Consider the following 20,284-nt stretch of genomic DNA (forward strand, 5'->3'; position numbering starts at 1 on the left):
CACATAGAAGGGGAGAATAGGGTACACTGGTGAAACAGCTGGCTAAATGCACACTGATGCTGTTGGGAGAGGTCTCAATTAAGCTGCCGTCATACAGCCCTTCCTTACTGGAAATCAAGCCTGATCCTCAACAGGATTGTATGCAGCGCTGTGGAGTCAGTACGCCAAACCTTCGACTCCGACTCCTCTATTTTTCCACTGTCCGACTCCACCCAAAATTGCTTCTTGACAATCAAAATTTATTTGGAAGTCAGAGTTGGTACATTTCTACCGACTCCACCCAAAATTGCTCCCGACTCCGACTCCACCCAAAATTGCTCCCGACTCCGACTCCACCCAAAATTGCTCCCGACTCCGACTCCACCCAAAATTGCTCCCGACTCCGACTCCACCCAAAATTGCTCCCGACTCCGACTCCACCCAAAATTGCTCCCGACTCCGACTCCACCCAAAATTGCTCCCGACTCCACGACTGCACCCAAAATTGCTTCCAACTCCACGACTCCGACTCCACAGCCCTGATTGTATGCATCCATAAATGCTCAAATTCTGCACTAAGAAAACACAAATTCTTCTGTTTGCACACACTTTGCAAATTTAATGATTTTGCACGTAGTGGGTATTTTTGAATAATCCTTTCAGGTTCTCAAGAAGCTTGGAATTTTTTGTCATGTTTTGGTGTGGGGTGGGCAAAGAGTTGTGTAAGGTATTTTCTGATTCTATTTCCTGATTTCCTAGTTCAAACTAAAATTAATAATAAATTCAAGCATTCTCATGATGTTATTTTTTTTGTCCCATATGCCAGATTTTAGTGTGATATATGAAGATTTTGAGCATCTTCAAATCAAGTATGGTTGTATTATTATTTATCACACGTGTATCCTGTATTCCTTTAAGGAGCACACAAGGTTGTTCTTCTGAAACAACCCTATGAAGTACATACATTAGAATGAAATAGTGGCTCGGTTCAGATGTATATATTGTGCTCCACTCTTGCACCATTCCTTCCTTCTTGACAAGCTGTGATTGAACACTTGTTGAATTTAATTGACCATAATTTCCTGTCCAAATTGGGAAACTATGGTTACCCGGATTGGAACAAACCAGGATCTTAAATACAGTTGAAATTACTTTTAAGAGCCTGACTTCTTGTGTTTCTAGTAATGATAGTTTCCTGGTTCAGATGGAAGGGGCAAACAATGACTAGTAATCCAGGAAGTGGTGAACCAGGTGACCTGTGGTGGTGGTGATTGTTGCTATGTGCCTTCAAGTCGATTATGACTTATGCCGGCCCTATGAATCAGTGACCTCCAATAGCATCTGTCATGAACCACCCTATTCAGATCTTGTAAGTTCAGGTTTGTGGCTTCCTTTATGGAATCAATCCATCTCTTGTTTGGTCTTCCTCTTTTTCTACTTCCTTCTGTTTTTCCCAGCATTATTGTCTTTTCTAGTGAATCATGTCTTCTCATTGTGTGTCCAAAGTATGATAACCTCAGTTTCTTCATTTTAGCTTCTAGTGACAGTTCTGGTTTAATTTGTTCTAGTGACAGTTCTGGTTTAATTTGTTCTGACACCCAATTATTTGTCTTATTCGCAGTCCATGATATGTGCAAAGCTCTCCTCCAACACTACATTTCAAATGAGTTGATTTTTCTCTTATCCACTTTTTCCCTGTCCAATTTCATATCAATACATAGAGATCAGGAATACCATGTCTGAATGATCCTGACTTTAGTGTTCAGTGATACATCTTTGCATTTGAGGACCTTTTTTAGTTATCTCATAGCTGCCCTCCCCAGTCCTAACCTTCTGCTGATTTCTTGACTATTTTGGTTAATGACTGTGCCAAGGTATTGATAATCCTTGACAAGTTCTGTGTCTTCATTGTCAACTTTAAAGTTACATAAATCTTCTGTTGCCATTACTTTAGTCGTCTTGATGTTCAGCTGTAGTCCTGCTTTTGTGCTCTCTGTTTAACTTTCATCAGCATTCCTTTCAAATCGTTACTGGTTTCTGCTAGTAGTATGGTATCATCTGCATAAATTATTGATATTTCTCCCTCCAATTTTCATACCTCCTTCATCTTGGTCCAATCCTGCTTTCCGTATGAACTGTGTATAGATTAAACAAATAGGGTGATAAAATACACCCCTGTCTCACACCCTTTCCGATTGGGAACCAGTTGGTTTCTCCATATTCTGTCCTTACAGTAGCCTCTTGTCCAGGAGACCTACAAAATAATTAAACGCCAAAATAATGAATAAATAAACAAAGCAAAAATAAAATGGAACAACAACCACCCCATGCAGCCAGAGAGAACACAGAAAGGTAGCATAGGCTATCTTTACTGTATTGGCGCTTTGTGAGCTTTATCTTTTTTGTTTTTATTTTTATGTTCTAGTTTTAAATAATGTTGCAACCAGACCCGAGCTCTTGGGACAGGGTGGGGTTGGATTAAAATTCATGTAAACACAGTTCTGTTCATAGACTGTTTGTGTCATTCATCTTAACTGTTACAATGATGGAAGGAAAAGGATTAACTCCAAAGAGCAATGCTGTCATATTTATAAATATTTGATTTTGTTGTTGCATTTTATCCTTAGTCAATGAAATTTGGAGTAACATACATGGTCTTGCCCCCTTTTTTTCTCTTATAGCAACCCTGTGAGGAGGATTAGCTTGAAAGATAATGACTGGTTCAAGGTCACCAAGTAAGCTTTGCAGATGACTGAGGGTTTGAACCAGAGACTTCCTAGTCTTAAATACAACAAACTTTCGACTATATTGCCCTATGCCCCACTGGCTATCAAAATATAGAGACAGTATCTGTTGGCCCAACTTCGGAGCACCTGTGGCATTTCAGATGTTACTGGGTTCCCAGTACCCCAGATAGTATGTCCAGCGGCCAGGAATGCTGGGAGTTATAAGCCAACATTATCTGGAGGGCCACAGGTTCTGCATCCATGTATGAACAATGAAAAATTTTACTCATACATTATAATCCTAAATGTATTATATTCCTTGAGCCTTATAAAATATTTGTCCTTTTTCTTGTTTCTTTTTAGTTAACGAATTTGAATTTGATGAGTGGAGCTGTAAGCAGAGGAAATGCAACTTCTCCCAGTTACCGACCACCGCTCAACCCAGGAGGTTCATTCTGGGCCTTTCAGACACACACACAAACCACTGACATCAGACCTGCATCTTTGACAGTCAGGTAAGTTTAAAAGTTTTAGACTGAAAATGCTAATATATGTGGAAGTGCTATGGAATATTACTAGTTTGAAGGGCAATGGCTGAAATGAAACTCTGGCCTGGGTGGGTGTAACAGATAGAAGACACTGTTTGATTCCACAGTGAAACTTGAGAATGAGTTGTTTGATATTTATTCAGTGCTTAGATTGTGTAGATTAGATAACAGTAAAAGTTGTTAATTGGTTTTAGTTTTCCTGAGATGTAAAATTCAGAGATTAATCTCTCCTCTCTTCTTCCATGGAGAACAGTCTTCTTATACTGCTTAGGGATCAGGCAGACAAATTGACTGAGGCACTTAGCCAATGGGAAAGACAAGGCCTTCCTATGCCAAGTTGATAGGCAGAATTTTCTTTTACTCCTGTAGTTATGAACACTTGCCATAAAATTACTCTCTTCTATCCCCTTCTCCTGTATAAGAGTGCTTTGGGAGGTATCTTAATTGGGGTTATATCAAAAGGTAAGTAGAAGAGTGTACCCTGGGAGAGGAAGAGCTAAACCTTGTTCTTGTCCCACTAACCAAGCCTTGCTCTACTTCCAAGGCCCTTCTTTCCCCACCCCACAAGTTTTTGAGCAGGCCTTAGTGGAAGGAGGCAGTTCCTTAGATGACTAGTCCCAGGCCGTTTAGGGCTTCAGTGGCTAAAGTCAGCATCTTGATTTGATTCCGACAACACATTGATGGCCAGTGAAATTGAAACGGCATCAAAAACTCCCTTTAACCATCTGGCAGCAGCATTTTGGACCAAGCAAAAGTAAAATGCATTAGAGTAAACTAACCTGGAAGAGAGTAGGACATCAATGATTTGCCAGGTCTGATTTCTCTAGGAAAGAATGAAGTTTGAAAACCAGATAGAATTGGTAAACACACTCTTAGTCCCTGTTATTCCCCGCACATCCTAAAGCAACACAGATCCAGGACTGTCCCCAAACTCTGAATAGGTTACTTCAGGAGAATGCAACCCCATGCATGCTCTCTGCCTCACCTGTCTGTCCCTGTTACCATGCTCCTGCAGTAATCTGCTCTGAGCTGCTACTATTCCACCTTCCCCATTTTAGTGAAGTAGCTGCTACAATCCCTTTAGCCCTTCTGCCACTGCAGCTCCAGATCAACAGCATTTATATTATTGCACCGTTCTACTGTTTTAATTCCTTTTGTTTGTTGTTTGCTCTGAACAGCATGGTGTATGTGATTGTGTTTGTTCAGAAAGTTTTACAGCACCAAGAAATTAGAACAGATGGCCTAGGCTATTCTCCTTGACTTTAGATATTAGTGTTAGATTCCTGTCCTGTGAATTCCCTAGTCTAGTGTTATTTCTGAGGGTTTTAAATTACTAGAATTGATGTGCCCCACTCTTGCAATCTTACCCTGGAGATTATTATTATAAACCAAAAGGAGAGCATTTCCTACAGGTGAAGAACTTCTCTTCCTTCCATCCAGCCTGTGAGAGCAGTGGTCCAGCTGCTTCATTCTCCTTCGCATACCCTGTACCAGTGGGGATTTATATTTGGCCTTGCCTCTGTAGAATTCCTTCTTTCGGCATTATCTGAAAATATTTTCCTTGTTAATGGATATACAGAAACACTACTTCAGTTGTCAGTAGGTCTTATGCTCCATCCATGCTTGTAAAGTCCTCTGCATAACTCTGTAATATCTTAACCATTATTCTGTACTGGTCTATTGTCCATTAATGTTTGCCTTTGCTAAAAAATAGAGTTTTTTTGGTCAATCCTAAGTTCTTAAAAACACACAGAATCTCCATGATGATGCTCTCTAGTTCTTTTTGGCATTTGGTGAAGTCAGTACCTTTCAGCACATGATGTATTTCTTCCTTTCAGGGTAACTGTGCTGTTCTTTCTTCAGTGTTTCTTTAACACTATAACCCAAAGTTTGTTTTGCAATTGTCTTGTCATTAACAATAGTCTAGCGTTTCTTGTGGTTTTCTGTTTAGCCTCTCTTACAACTTGGATGACTCTTTTTTGCTGATTGAGTTTCAGCAGTTATTTATTAATTCATGTGTTGCATGCAAGCATGTTATTTGCAGGCCATCCATGGGCAGCTTACAGAGTAAGTAAAACAATACATATTAAAGTCATATTACAATGAAGTGCAGCAAATGGAACACACCAGTTTATATCAAAATAGGTCAATTAATACAGAGCTAAAATAGTATTAAAAGCCATAGTATAACTTAAAGGTCCTGGGAAAATAAGCTGAGCACTGAAAAGACACCTAAAGTAGGTGCCAGGTGGGACTCTTTGGAGAGAGGATTTCACAAATGTGAAGCTACTATTCAAAATGTTCTTTCCCTGGTAACCACCCACCATACTTCACTTGCTGGGAGCTTTCAAAGAAGGGTCTCAGATTACAGTCTCAAGGTTTTATTTATTTATTTATTTATTTTTAATTAAATTCCTATCCTGCTCTTCCTCCTAGAAGGAGCTCTGGGCTGCAAACAAAGGATAAACACTAAACATCCTAAAACATCTTAAAAATAAAACATCTTTAAAAAAATATTTGAAAACATCTTAAAAAGCAGTTCCAAAACAGATGCAGACTGGGATAAGGTCTCTACTTAAAAGGCTCGTTGAAAGAGGAAGGTCTTCAGTAGGCACTGAAAAGATAACAGAGATGGCACCTGTCTAATATTTAAGGGGAGGGAATTCCCAAGGAAGTTGTTTAGGTTGTTTTTATCTGTTTTAATTATGTGTTTTAAAATTGTTGTAACCCACCTGAAACCTCTGGGTGAAGGGTGGGTGGTTGTTGTTGATGATGATGATAATAAAGTCCACTTCCTATGTTGTGCAGAATGGACTTCCTGATAAGATATCTGCAGTGCGCCCTCACCTGCAGAGTGCCTGGGTATATATGGGGTGAGATGATCTTCCAGGTATCCTGGTCCCAAGCTGTATAGGGCTTTGTACACCAAAACCAGTACCTTGAACGTGGCCTGGCAGTTAATGGGCAGCCAGTGTAATTCTTTCAGCCGTAGGGTAACATGTTGGCGATATCCTTTCCCAGTGAGCAACCATGCCACCATATTTTGTACCAGCTGCAGCTTCTGTACCAACCTCAAGGGTAGCCCCACATAGAGTGCATTACAGTAGTCCAGCCTGAAGGTTATCAGTGCATGGACAACAGTGGTGAGGCTATCCTGATCCAGAAATGGACACAGCTGTCTTACCAGTTGAAGCTGATAAAAGGCACTCCTAGCCACTGAGGGCACCTGGGCCTCTGGTGACAAAGATTAATCCAGGAGCAACCCCAGACTACAAACCTGCTCTTTCAGAGGGAGTACGACCCCATCCAAAGCAGGCAACTGACCAATTATCCAGACTCGGGAACCTCCTACCCACAGCATCTCCATTTTGCTAGGAGTCAGAGTGAGTCAGAATGAGTTTATTGCCATCATCCAGCCCACCACCAAGTACATGCAATGGCCCAGGGCTTGCATTGCCTCTCCCGATTCAGATATTACAGACAAATAGGGCTGGGTGTCATCAGCATACTGCTGACATCTTGCCCCAAATCTCCTGTTTACTGCTCCCAACAGCTTCATATAGATGTTTAACAGTATTGGGGACAATGCTACCAGTAGGCCAAAAACCAGTTGTCCAGTGCTATTCTTTGAAACCAACCCTGGAGATAGGATTGGAACCACTGTAAAACAGTGTCTCTGATAATCAGCTCAGCTCAGAAGGATACCATGGCCAATAGTATCAAAAGCTGCCCAGAGATCAAGTAAGAATAACAGGGGCATACTCCCCGTCTTTCTCCTGATACAGGCCATCCAAGTCTGATTCAGTATCATAACCAGCTCTGAACCCAGAATGGAATGGGTCAAGATAATCTGTCTCATCCAAGAGTACTTCAAGGCAATTGCTGTGCCACAACCCTCTCAATCACCTTCCCTAAAAAGGGAGTATTTGCGTATGGGCAATAGTTGTCACAAACCAATGGGTCCAGCTAGAAATGATCAGATCACCGCCTCTTTCAGGGCAGCTGGTACCACTCCCTCCCGCAATGATGCGTTGAGTACACCCTAGTATAGGTTGATACAAAGGGAAATGTGATCCTTCGGGCACTGAGGTCCCAAGCTATGAAGGGCTTTAAAGGTCAAAACCAGCATTTTGAAATGGACTTATAAATGGACTGGGAGCCAGCGAAGATGACAGAGTACTGGTTTTCCCCAGGTAGCATGCCATCACGTGGGTTATAGCGCCATCTAGCGCCCAAAGGCAAGAATGTACTGAAGTCAAGACCTTGCGGCAGGCAAGCCCTTCCCACTCCAATTCATTCTTGCCTTCGTCCGAGGCTGTTCATATCTCCGTAGCGTAAGGCTTTAGTGTAGGAATTAGTATTCAGTGCGTGTGTTTGTGAAGTATGTGTGTGTGAGAGAGAGTGTGTTGGTACTGGGGATTTTGTTGGCCCCCAGCCCTTGCTATGGTTTCCCCCCGTTTTTCCTTCTTTTCCTTTCCAGCTTTTAGGTTTCCCCCCGTTTTTCCTTCTTTTCCTTTCCAGCTTTTTGGTTTCCCCCTCCCTCTCTCCTATAGCTTCTGCAGGGTGGTTGTTTACAGTGATTTTTTCTCCTCCCCCATTCCCTGGCCACAGCAGGGTCGTCTGCCCTTCCTGGCTTTGCCGCCCCTGCTTAGTAGCGGCAGCGACACCACCCCTTCAGGCGGGTCCGCTTCACATGGCACCGCTTCAGCTCCCCCTGTGCTCGGTTGCGGCTCCTTCTGCCCCTCCCCCGTTGCTGCCACGACTCGCTACTGCGGCCTCTCGGAGCTCTTGGCCCCTGCGTCCTGGGCCCACTACTCTGGCTAGCCTGGAGCAGACCACTTTATGCAGCGCTGCCTCTGTTATCGCCACGAGGCGCTGAGACACCTTGTTCTATCGGCGGCTCCTTTTCCTTTGCTTCTGGTGGCGCTTGTGGGGGAGGCTCTCTTAGCTGTTTCTGCCTGGTGGTTTTATTTTCTCTGGGGCTCACAGTTGTGGCCCCTTTCCCTTTGCCACTGGTGGCTGTGTTAGTGAGGGTGCTCATTTTGGCTGCCCCCCCCCAATGGCTTGCTTGCTCCTAAGCGGCTGTGGGCTAGGCAACCACCATTTTGTTTTTTTAATTTCCCACCTGTTTTATCGCCCTCCATTTTGGTTTGTTTCTCTGTCCCGCTTTCTTTGGACTCTTCCCTTTTTTACCCTTCTCATGCTTCCTCATATACATAGGCTGAGGAGTATGTAGTTTAGCTTCCTAACTTTATTAACAAAATAAATAATAATAATAATAAATAAAATTCAATACTAAAGGGACACAGAGGTGACTGATACTACAGTGCACAGGTACAGTACCACACCCCCTCCCTCTGTGGGCATGTACTGAGACTTATTTACTTGTATAATGCACAGGAGCAGTACCGCACCTTCCCCATTGTGTGCGTGTATCTGAGCTCTTTCTTCTCAGTGCACAGAAGCAATACCGCACCTTCTCCATTGTGTGTGTGTACTGGGGGGCCCTCCACACCGCAACCCCTACCTTTGTGCATGTGTTGGTGACAGATAGTGCACCCCCTACCTTGTGCGTGTATATGATGGTGGATCAGCGGCCAGACGTGGGCCAACAACGGATACCACATTCCCCATTCTTGTACGTGTATATTATGGCGGATCAACGCCCACTCAATGTACCGCCAAGCTGAAGTACATTTGGGGCCGTACCGCTTCCCTCGTCCGTGAGCGTGTAACTGTGTTCCCTATACTCTCTGCACCCCTCTTCCAGTGCGTATTTTCCACTAAGGCCAGGCGACAGGTGAGTGTATACCAGGCCAGAAGACACGTGAGTCTATACCATGTCAATCACCTCTTGCCCTGTTTGGCTGGTGGCCAGCCAGACTTGGCAGGGGTCTCCTCCACTATTTCTGTGGAGTAGATTGATTGGTGGTCCTCTTATTGCCTACTCCTCCAGTGAGTCCTTTTCAGAGATTTCAACTCAGGCATCGAAGGCATATCCAGACAAGCAGACTGCTGCTGCGGACTCATGAGGAGTTCCCCACAGTTCTTATCAGATCACATGCAGACCAGTGTGGAGGGACACTCTCACTGCCTCTCCCCACTGTGTGCCAGATACAAGACCAGTGCGGAAGGACATTCTCACTGCCCCTCCCCACTGTGTATGATTACTTTGGTTCTTAGAGGCGCTCCTTGGCGGCAAGTACCTTGCTTGGACTATAGTTGATGGTGTTTGGATATTCTCGCCCTTGGATACATCTCTAGGCTACATTCAGAGGTTAACCGATCCCACCTACTAGGCGAAGATTGCAAACTGCCGACATATCCAGACAAGCGGGCTGCTGCTGCTGCAGAACCATGATAAATTACCTGCGGTTCCTGTCAGGCCAGATACAAGACCAGTGCAGAAGGACACTCTCACTGCCCCCCTCCCCCCCACTGTGTGTAAACCATGATAAGTATCCACGGTTCCTGGCCAGTGCAGAAGGACACTCTCAATGCCCCTCCCCGCTGCGTGCGTTTCGTTTAGCTCTCTGGAGGCACTCCTCTCCCCTCATAAACCCTGTTAAGCTTCTTTGGTTCCTGTCAGGCCAGAAACAAGACCAGTGTGGAAGGACACTGTCAGTGCCCCTCCCCACTGAGTGCGATTATTTGGGTTCTCAGAGGTCGCTCCACCCCCTTTGGTGGTGTGTGGTTAGGCTGCCCTCGTGAGTCAATGCTCCCTCTACTGAGGTGATTGTTTGTTTGCCTTTGCCAGTATTTGGAACTAATTAGATGCAGATTTCTTCCTCTGCCTCTGTTGGGCAGTTCTTGGCCTCGCTATTACCACTCTTCTTTACCTTGGGTAGTTTTCTTTTGCTTGGCCGCATTCAGAGTTCCTTTGGGCTCGGACCTCTCCCTCCTCCTGGGCTGGGTCCTTTCTGGCCTTACGAATCCAGCATTTGCCTGCATTTACAGCTCATTAAAGATCAGACCTCCACACTCTTGGGGTGGGCTCATTTTGGGCCTCGCCATTTTGCTCTTCTTCCGCTGCAGACGTTGATAATGTGGTCTGGGTCAGCTTCCTTCTACTGTGTGGGCATATTTGTGGGCGTATCACCCTGTGTTGGTTTTCTAAATGTCGTTATTTAGACACAGCACAGTGATAGGCAGCTATAGCCATTTCTTCAGCTGGCAGTGATAGGCAGCAGCACCCTTTTCAGCAGCAGTCAGTGATAGGCAGCAGTAGCCTTTTCAGCAGCCGTCAGTTCCATGTTTCGTACAGCCTGTGTCAGAAGGAATTCTGCTGGGAGGAATGTTGCATGCAATTTGGCCTGCACAAGGTGTGCATTGACCCTAAGGTAGGCGAGGCAGTCTTACGGTAAGTATAGTAGTCAAACTTGAGCCTTCTAAGTATTTCTCTCCAGCAGTTGCAACTGAGCAGCAAGGGTGGTATTGATGCTGCTTGTGGAACGTAAGGGGCGCTTTCTCAGTCTGGCCAGTGACTGTGGAAGGGCTTAGCCTTTCACTCAGAACCCCAGGAAAAGGGCCTAGTTTGCTACCCAGTCTCCTTGGGCAGACAACGGTGTAGCACTCTGCTGAGGAATTCCTGTCATTTCGTCTAGTGACTGGAAAAGGGGTCCAGCTATTTCTGCAGCTTTGGCCAGAGAGAGGACATACTCCTTGGCTGGAATTATGTCCGATCTTTGCATTGAAAGCAATATTGGTTATTCCCACTTTTGCCTTAGGCCTGAATTAATAGTAGGCTGCTTCTGGGGGCAACAGTGGCCCAACATGGTGCCTCCTTAGGGGCCTCAGTTATTTGACTTGCACCAGCCTCCATTCTAGGTTTCAGCCCTCCTTATCTCTGTGTGTACCTTTGCAAACTCTCATACTGTCTGTGTAGCATTTATCTTTGGTAAATGATGTTTAGCAGAATACCATGAACTTGGTGGCTAGGGGACTCATCTCCTGCAGTTCCCTGGGTGATATCGGCTCTTACAAATTCTATGCAGCCTTATTAGGCTCATTTCGATGTTCACCAAACTGGACCCTGTTCTCTAGCTGTTTGCGTAACTTCCCTCTAGATTGTTCACGTAGTTTAAGCTTTCAGCTACTTTCATAGTCATGTCTGTCCTGAGGTGCAGTTCTCCTTGTAGGTGGGGATTGTCCACTCGAGTCCTGACCGAGTCAAGTACCGTTGTCAGTACTTCCCCGGATGACTATAACAGTTAACGTTTTTTATTACAGTTATCAGGCATTGAGTTTTAGTAAGGCTTCTTCAGTGTTTATCTTGTGTCTTTGGAGCTGAGAGCAATCCACCTGACACCTGTATTTTTCAGTCATGACAACTCCTGCGTGAAACTACCTAAAAGATCGAAAGGGGGCATTGGAGCTCTTTTCCCTTGGGTGGAGACCGCGCTATCATGCTGTCATTATATTGGACCGAGAGTCACCCGCTGTCCACGAAGAGAGATTACTTCAGTTGGGCTCGGAAGGTCACTGCAGATTGGCTGAGCGAGCTACAAGTGATCCCAGGGGACTGGAAACTACATCCGGAAGTGTTTTATCTCCTTCTGTTAGTTTCGACAGTTTGACAGTGGACCTGCTGGTTTGAGTCAGAACTCTCGGTTTCCCTGGTACTTCTCCTGGTACCTAGACACAAGGGCGGAGTCTGAATAGGGCCTTGGGACTCCCTGACTGGATGGTCTCCTATTTGGTTCCCTCCTGGGCAGAGCACTGTGGAGTTTCGTCGCTGTAGGACCTTATGTACTGGCCGCATTGACTGTGATTCTCCCATCGGCTTGTCCTATTAATAGCAGATCCTGGCGTTGGAGCAGATACAGTTGATCTCCACAGGCCTATCGCAGAAGTGTGCTGATACCATGCTGGCATCTAGAAGACCACCAACAAATCACATCTACCAAACTGCATGGTCCACCTTCTCCGACGATATGCTTCCAGGGCTCTTCCACCTCCACGAGCCACGTTACAACAAGTCTTACAGTGTCTTCATAGAGCTCTGAAGATCAGTCTGACAGCTAAAACCTTGCGTTGTCAGACTTGGTTTGATTACCCTTCGAGTGTTTAAATGGGCTTTCATCCGATGATCATAGGTTCTGTATAGGCAGCTGCCCTCCTTTCTTCGGCAGTGTGTCACCATTTTCCTTTCTGGAGTCTACCTAGGGTCCTGCAAAGCCTGCAGTGACCTCATTTGAGCCTCTTAGGTCAGTACCATTGTGACTGTTGTCCTTTAAGGTCCTGTTTCCAGTGGTGGTCACCTCGGTGAGAAGAGTCCCAGAGTTCGGAGCATGGTCAGCGACACACCATCTCTGCATTTTCCATAAGGACTCAGTTGTGCTGCATCCAGTTCCAGCCATTCGTCCCAGAGTCAATTCAGTTTCCACTGCATCCAGGACATTGTTCTTCCTTTGTTCTGTCCTAAGCTCGCCCATCCACTGGAAAAGGCTTGGCACTCTTCGGGGTTCGGAGGGCCCTCAAGTCCTACCTGTTTTGAACCCAGGACATAAGATGACCTGATTCTCTGTTTATATCCTTTCACCCACAGACACTGGGGAAAAAAGGCTTTTAAATCCACTTTGTCTAGTTGGTTGTGCGCTTGCATTGCACTGGCTTAAAAGTTGCTTGAGCTCCCAGAGCCTACCAAGATAACAGCTCACTCGACTAGGTCGGCAGCCACTATGGCTGCATTCACAACCAATGCACCTCTTGCAGATATTGCAGAGCGGCTGTATAGTCTACTTCAGATTCTTTTCTCAAGCATTATAAGATAGACCGCTACACTTCTGCCAATGCCTCTTTTGAGAGGCGTGGTCTGCAACAGGTCCTTTCTCATATGAAAGCAGTGGGTGGTCCCTCCTTTTTGGGGCTGCTTTGGTACATTCCACGTGATGGCATGCTACCTGGGGAAAACGGACCTTTGGTCTCACCTGAAGGGTGGTTTTCCCAGGTATCATGACATCATGGCCCTCCCTGTAGGAGGATGCCTGGGTGGTTTGTACCACCTCTCAAATTATTCCTGTTAAACTTGTACTGCGTACAGTGTGTGACTGAGTCAAGACCCTCTGGCTCTATTAGAAATGAATGTGGTTCAGCGTTAGTCAAGACCTTCTGGTTCTATCAGAATTTAATGTGGTTCAGCGTCATTTGGGGCAGTGTCTCTGTTTTCTTTGCTGGTAGGCCTGTTGGCCCTTGGTACCTTTTTCAGATATCTCACTTCAAACTTGTCGCAAATGAACTGTAGTGGGAAGGGCTTGCCTGCCACAAGGTCTTGACTTCAGTACATTCTTGCCTTTGGATGCTAGATTCTAGTATAACCCATGTGATGGCATGCTACCTTGGAAAACCACCCTTCAGGTGAGACCAATGGTCCGTTTACTATGTTCATAATGCCTGGTTGCAGTTAGGACTTTTGCAGCTATAATCTGTACCAGTTGAAGTTTTCTGACTGTTTGCAAAAGGCATTTCACATTCAAAACATTGCAGTAATCTACATGGGAGCTTGTTAAGGCATGGATCACTGAAGGCAGGCTATCTCTGTCATAGCTGGCATACCAGCCTAAGCTGGAAAAACTGTACTTTGTGCTGAAGAGATGAGCTGTGCCTCCAGTGACAAAGAAAGATTAAGGTGTATCCCAGATTATTCTTTAGGGGGAATGTAACCTCCTCTGGAACAAGTTGAGCCCCACTCACTTTGGTAGACAAGCTGCCCACTAACAACATCTCATGTGTGGATTGAGCTTCAGTTTATTGGTCTCAATCAGTTAGTTACTATAACCAGGCACTTATTTAGCACTTTCACTGCCTCACTTGTGTTTAATGAGGAAGAAAAATATTTATTTATTTATTTATTTATTTTATTTGTATCCTGCCCTTCCTCCCATCAGGAGCCCAGGGCAGCAAACAAGGCACTAAAAACACTCTAAAACATCACAAAAACAAATCCCAAAATACACCAAGACAAAACAGCGTTAAAAACATTTTAAAAAACTTTTTTTAAAGGGTTAAAACATTATTAAAAAACATATTAAGCAATTCTGACACAGACACAGACTGGGATAGCTCTCAATTTAAAAGGCTTGTTGAAAAAGAAAAATCTTCAAAAGGTGCCGAAAAGATAGCAGAGATGGTGCCTGCCTAATATTCAAAGGGAGGGAATTACACAGGGTAGGTGCTGCCACACTAAAGGTCCGTTTCCTATATTGTACACAATGAACCTCCTGATAACATGGTGTCTGCAGGAGGCCCTCACCTGCAGAGCGCAGTGATCGACTGGGTATGTAAGGGATAAGACGGTCTTTCAGGTATCCTGGTCCCAAGCTGTATAGGGCTTTGTACACCAAAACTAGAACCTTGAACTCGGCCCAGTAGCAAATGGGCAGCCCGTGAAATTCTTTCAGTAGCGGGGTGACATGTTGGCGATACACTGCTCCAGTGAGCAGTCTCGCTGCCACATTTTGTACCAGCAGCAGCTTCCAGACCAACCTCAAGGGCAGCCCCACATAGAGCGCATTACAGTAATCCAGCCTGGAGGTTACCAGTGCGTGGACAACAGTGGTCAGGCTATTCCAGTCCAGAAACGGCCACAGCTGTCTCACCAGCCAAAGCTGGTAAAAGGCACTCGTAGCCACTCAGGTTACCTGGGCCTCTAGCGACAAAGATGGATCCAGGAGCACCCCCAGGCTACGGACCTGCTTTTTCAGAGGGAGAACGACCCCATCCAAAGCAGGCAACTGACCAATTATCCGAACTCGGGAACCACCAACCCACAGCACCTCCATCTTGCTAGGATTCAGTTTATTGGCCCTCATCCAGCCCACCACCGACAGTCACCCAATGCTATTCTCTGAGAACGACCCTGGAGATAGGATCGGAACCACTGTAAAACAGTGCCTCCAATACCCATCTCACCAAGTCAGCCCAGGATACCATGGTCAATGGTATCAAAAGCCGCTGAGAGATCAAGTAAGAATGACAGGGTCGCACTCCCCCTGTCCTTCTCCTGATAAAGGTCATCCATCAGGGCAACCAAGGCTGATTCAGTCCCATAACCAGGCCTGAACCCAGACTGGGATGGGTCAAGATAATCTGTTTCATCCAAGAGTACTTGCAATTGCTGCGCCACAACCCTCTCAATCACCTTCCCTAAACAGGGAGTATTTGCAACCGGTCGGTAGTTGTCACAAACCAATGGGTCCAGGGTGGGCTTTTTCAAGAGTGGTTGAATCACCGCCTCTTTCAAGGCAGCTGGAACTGCTCCCTCCCGCAATAATGCGTTGACCACACCCTGGATCCACTAGGTCAGACCCCCTCAGCAAGCTTTAATAAGCCATGAAGGGCAAGCGTCGAGAAGACAGGTTGCTGGCTGCATCATTGCAAGCACCTTCTCCACATTATCAGGCCGCATCAACTGAAACCATTCCCAAGAAGTTGCAGCAGACGTTGCACTGGACACCTCATTGGGGACTACAGTATATGTAGATGGGGCATCAAGACTGCTACGTAGGCTAGCAACTTTACCCTCAACGTGCCTTGCAAACAATTCACAGTGGGCTTCCGAAGGGTCTAAGGCTCCATTTCCTGGAGTTGATGTCAACAGACCCCTGACAATATGGAAAAGCTCCACCGGATGGCTACTTGAGGATGCGATGGAGGCAGAGAAGTGGGCCTTCTTCGCCACCCTCACCGCCACACAGTAGGCACGGTTTTGATGTTTTACTCATGCCCAATCAACCTCACAGCATGTCTTTCGCCACTTGCACTCTAACCATCGTCCAGCCTGTTTCATTGCCCTTAGCTCACTAGTGTACCAAGGTACAAGCTGGGCTCCACAGTGCCGGAGAGGGCGCTCGGGGGCAACCGTGTCGAGAGCCTGACGTGCCTTGCTGTTCCACAGTGTGACAAGTGCTTCAACAGGATCACCTGCTCTGTCTACTGGGGACTCCAGTGGATTCCATTAGGCTCCGGGGGGTGGAGCCATCTTAATCTGTCCATCACCCCGCAGGGAAGGATCGGAGCCATGTCTAAACTTCACCAGGAAGTGATCTGACCATGACAATGGGGTGACATCCATCCCCTATCTCCAGACCACCCCTTCCTTCATCTGGAGCAAAAACCAAGTCGAGGTGTGCCCTGCCCTATGTGTTGGGCCAGTAACAGCTTGAGACAGCCCCATGGTCGTCATGGAGGCCATGAAGTCCTGAGCCGGAACACTAGAGGCAGCCTCTGCATGGACATTGAAATCACCCAGCACTATCGTTCTGGGCTCCTCCAACACTACAGCCGAGACGACCTCTGCCAGCTCGGTCAGAGAAGCTGCTGGGCAGCAGGGTGGATGGTACACCAGCAGCAACCCTAGTTTACTGTCTCCTCGGCCCAACACCAGTTGCAGGCCTTCATAGGCAGCTCCAAGATAGAGTGGTTTCCTGGTGACAGAGATGCAAGTTCTGTAGACCACAGCAACTCCTCCCCCCCCTTCCGTCCCTGCAGCCTGTGCTGGTGTTGCACCAAGTATCCAGGTGGGCAAAGTTGGGTTAGATCAACTCTTCCAAGCTCACCCACCCAGGTCTCGGTAATGCACACCAAATCGGCACCTTCATCCACAATCAAGTTATGGATGGGAGTGGTCTTATTATGTACCTATCTGGCATTAAACAACAACACACACAGGCCAGTGGGCACAGTAGATGAGCAAAGAGGAACCAATCCATGAGAGGAGTGGCAGCAAGGAACAAGGTACAAGTAGCTTTGCTTTTCCTTCTATGGTAATTTACCACCTCCTCGTGGCTATATTTCCCTCTACCCGTAATCACTGAAATTGGGTGGCATCACCCATGTTCCTCTGTGCTAAGTCTCCTCCTAAATACCTAATATGGGCCCAACTCAAGCCCACCAACAAAGCCTGCTGGAGCGAATTATCCCAGTAGGCCTCTGCGAGGATTGGGAACAGTCACACACATTCAAACTTACTTACACAGGGCCCATCTACTCCCCCTCCTGTCTCACACCCAGGGAGGGCCAGCCTTCTGCCAATTAAAGACTCTCACTCTGAAGGCATCTGGCGACTTTCTCCTCTCATTCAGTTCACTGCACAGGCTCCCACCCTGTGCAGGAACTACACATGCACCACATGCCCTCCCCACCACCAATCTCCTCTAGACTGGTTTAACAGAAAACAAATTAAGAAATACAAAACAAGAAATAGTAATAGAAGGGGGGTAGCGCCCTCGCCATTGAGACTCCCTAAGGGACTCCCCAAAGGTCAATCCCCTTTGGTGTCGCCCCTTCCCAGGTGACCTCGCCCGCAGCAGACCCACCGCCCAAGGGCAGCTGGGCTTTTATGCTTCCTGGCTCAGCCAGCAGCTGTTGCAAGGGGCTGCAAGATTGACTGCAGCCTCTCTATGGAGCAGGGGCCAAGGCAGGGGGTCCCAGTCCTTGCAGCACTTACCAGGGACTTCAGCTGTTTGGACAGACAGCAGCCCAAAGGAGCTAGTAGCCAGCACCCAGATGCCAGATACTCACTCCCAGGGCAGGTCTTCTTCAGTCCCCTCGTGCTGCAGCTGTTCCCCCAGCTGCATTTCATCCACATACTGATGACTGATGACACCACACTCTAAATCTCTGGAAGATCTCCTTCATGTATATAAACAGCATGGAGGAATAGGATAGGATCCTATGGGATCCGAAAGCATAAATGCTACATCAAAAGTCCCCCAGCGCCACCTTCTGGAAATGATCGTCTGAGTAGATCCGCTGAAGAGCAGTGCCGCCTATGCCCAGTTCCGACAGCCTACCATGTGGTTGATGGTTTCACAGCTGCTGAGTGATCCAGTAGAATCGATAAGATCTTGCTCTCCTTGTCTCTCTCTTAGGAAAGGTCATCCCATAAGCTGACGAAGATAGTTTCAGTGCCAAATCAGGGCTAACCCTCAGTTGAAATGGAACTAGAAAATCTGTTTCATCCTGGGGTTGTCTGGCAACCACTTCTTCAAGCACTTGCCTAGGAATTAATGTGCTTGGAGAAGTTAATGGAGTTTAATTTCAGACCCAGACCAGTGGTTTGTGGGTGTGTTTAATAAAAAGAATCTTAACTCTAGTTAATCCATTCTAATAGGACCTCTGCTTTTATTCATAATGAAAAGAATTAATATAATTGTCTTAATTTACAGTTTTTGTGTGAATACCATTTTAGCACAGTTATTATAGTTATAGACCATGAATTGGGAGGAGGGGAACTCAAATCATACATGTTTTTCTAACCAGCCTAAGAACTTGAAAAAGAGAATATTAGAGGCAAATGTAAACTAAACTGATACGGTGTCACAAAAACCTAAAGCTCCTGCATCAGTTTATTGAATTATGTCCTGCTGCTCCTAGCAAGTGCCATGGTGTTTTAAGTTGTTTGTGTGTTGCTGTCAGCCCAAACGCCTAGGGACTGATGGTCTATGTGGTCTTAAAGGGAGGTGGTATAGAAAGACAAGAGGTGTATTTGGATCACCTCCTGGCGGCTGTCAATGTAAGGAGTGGGAGAACTAAACAGAGGTGAAGGAACACACGAACATAAACACATGCTGTTGATGGAAGGGGTGAAGGGGGGAGAGTATGAACCTTTACAATAATTATGCGAGTTTCCACTTTTTTACTGTTTTCCTTTTCAAGAGTTCCTTTGAGCTCTACTAATATTCGTACAGGATAGGGTCTTTTTCTAAACCATTCAAAAGAATACATGGCTTCAATAGAAATGAAACTTCCTGCCTCAAATGTATGAATGCATATATTTTTGAAAGTGTTACAGCAAATGAATTAGCAATAACAAATGCTCAAAATATGTGGAAGTGGTGCACTGTATCACATGTTTATTTCCTAGGGCTGTTTCAGTTTGCAAACATGGGCTCATGAAATGACTGCTGTGAAAAAGAGAAATGATAACTTAAGCTTTCAAACCTAAATGTAAAGAAAAAGGGGAAATATTGGGAGGCTGCTGATTTGTTCTAAACATTGAGCAGCAAGCTTTGTTAATTCACTAATAGGCAAAAAACCTTGCAGTTTAAGAACATACCTATAGCCCACAGATATTTCTATCAAACTTTAAAAAGCAGGGAAATTGGGCAGCTATATTGAATGCGCCAGGGGAGCAGGAGACCTGACCTGCTCTCTAAGATATTGTACTACCCTACAAATTTGGCAAAATGCAAACACAATTAGGGTTGGTCTTTCACAGTCCAATCCACTTCCTGTGTAGTTTGGAAGAATTTGGTAGCATGTGCCTCTGAGCATATGGTGAGTGGTGGCAACACCTGCCATCTCCAAAGATGGAGAATTATATTTTTGTATGTTTGTTGGTATTCTTCTTACTTTGCTTCTTTCCTGTGTTACTAATGTTTCTACAGAGAATCCAATCTAGAAATTATTTGGGCTGATTGCAGGTGTTGCCTGATCATTTGCATGCTTATTGAGTTCAGTGGGATTTACTCCCCTGCAATGATGCTTAGGATAGGTGAAACTGACCACAGGGGATGGGGAGAAGGAGGAAGGGGAGGAAGGGCAGAGGGGAGGAGGAGGTTGGGAACAGGTAGGAGGGGGTGGGGAGGACAAGGACAAGTTTGATCATTTGCATGTTTATTGAGTTCAGTGGGATTTACTCCCGTGCAATGCTTAGGATAAGTAAAACTGACTGGGGGGGAAGGAGGGCTACAGTGGGCAGGGGAGGAAGAAGGGAGAGGAGAGGGGAAGAAGGGGAAAGGCAGGTCTGATCATTTTCATGCTTATTGAGTTCAATGGGATTTACTCCTATGCAATCATTGTTAGGATAGGTAAAACTGACCATGGGTAGGATGAGGGGAAGGGGGAAGGGGAAGGAGCGGGTTGGAGGGGGCAAAGGAAGGGGGAGGGGAGGGCAGGTTTGATTGTTTGCATAATTGTAGAGTTGATTGGTATTTACTCCCGTGCAATCATGCTTAAGATAGGTAGAACTGACCATGGGGAGGAGGAAGGGGAGGGGGAAGGAGGGGATTGGAAGGGGATGGGTAGGGA

General features: G+C 45.9%; 1 protein-coding gene across 1 annotated transcript in view; it reads left to right on the forward strand.

Annotated features, from left to right (window-relative positions):
- LOC133377538 (tubulin polyglutamylase TTLL5-like) overlaps positions 1–20,284 on the forward strand; it is a 184,757-nt gene that overhangs the window by 51,278 nt on the left and 113,195 nt on the right. The window contains exon 12 of the mRNA XM_061611787.1: positions 3,069–3,220. Coding sequence (XP_061467771.1) covers positions 3,069–3,220 — 152 coding nt within the window. The remainder of the gene's footprint in view (positions 1–3,068; positions 3,221–20,284) is intronic.

This window comes from Rhineura floridana, chromosome 2, assembly GCF_030035675.1.
Source record: "Rhineura floridana isolate rRhiFlo1 chromosome 2, rRhiFlo1.hap2, whole genome shotgun sequence".
NCBI lineage: Eukaryota > Metazoa > Chordata > Lepidosauria > Squamata > Rhineuridae > Rhineura > Rhineura floridana.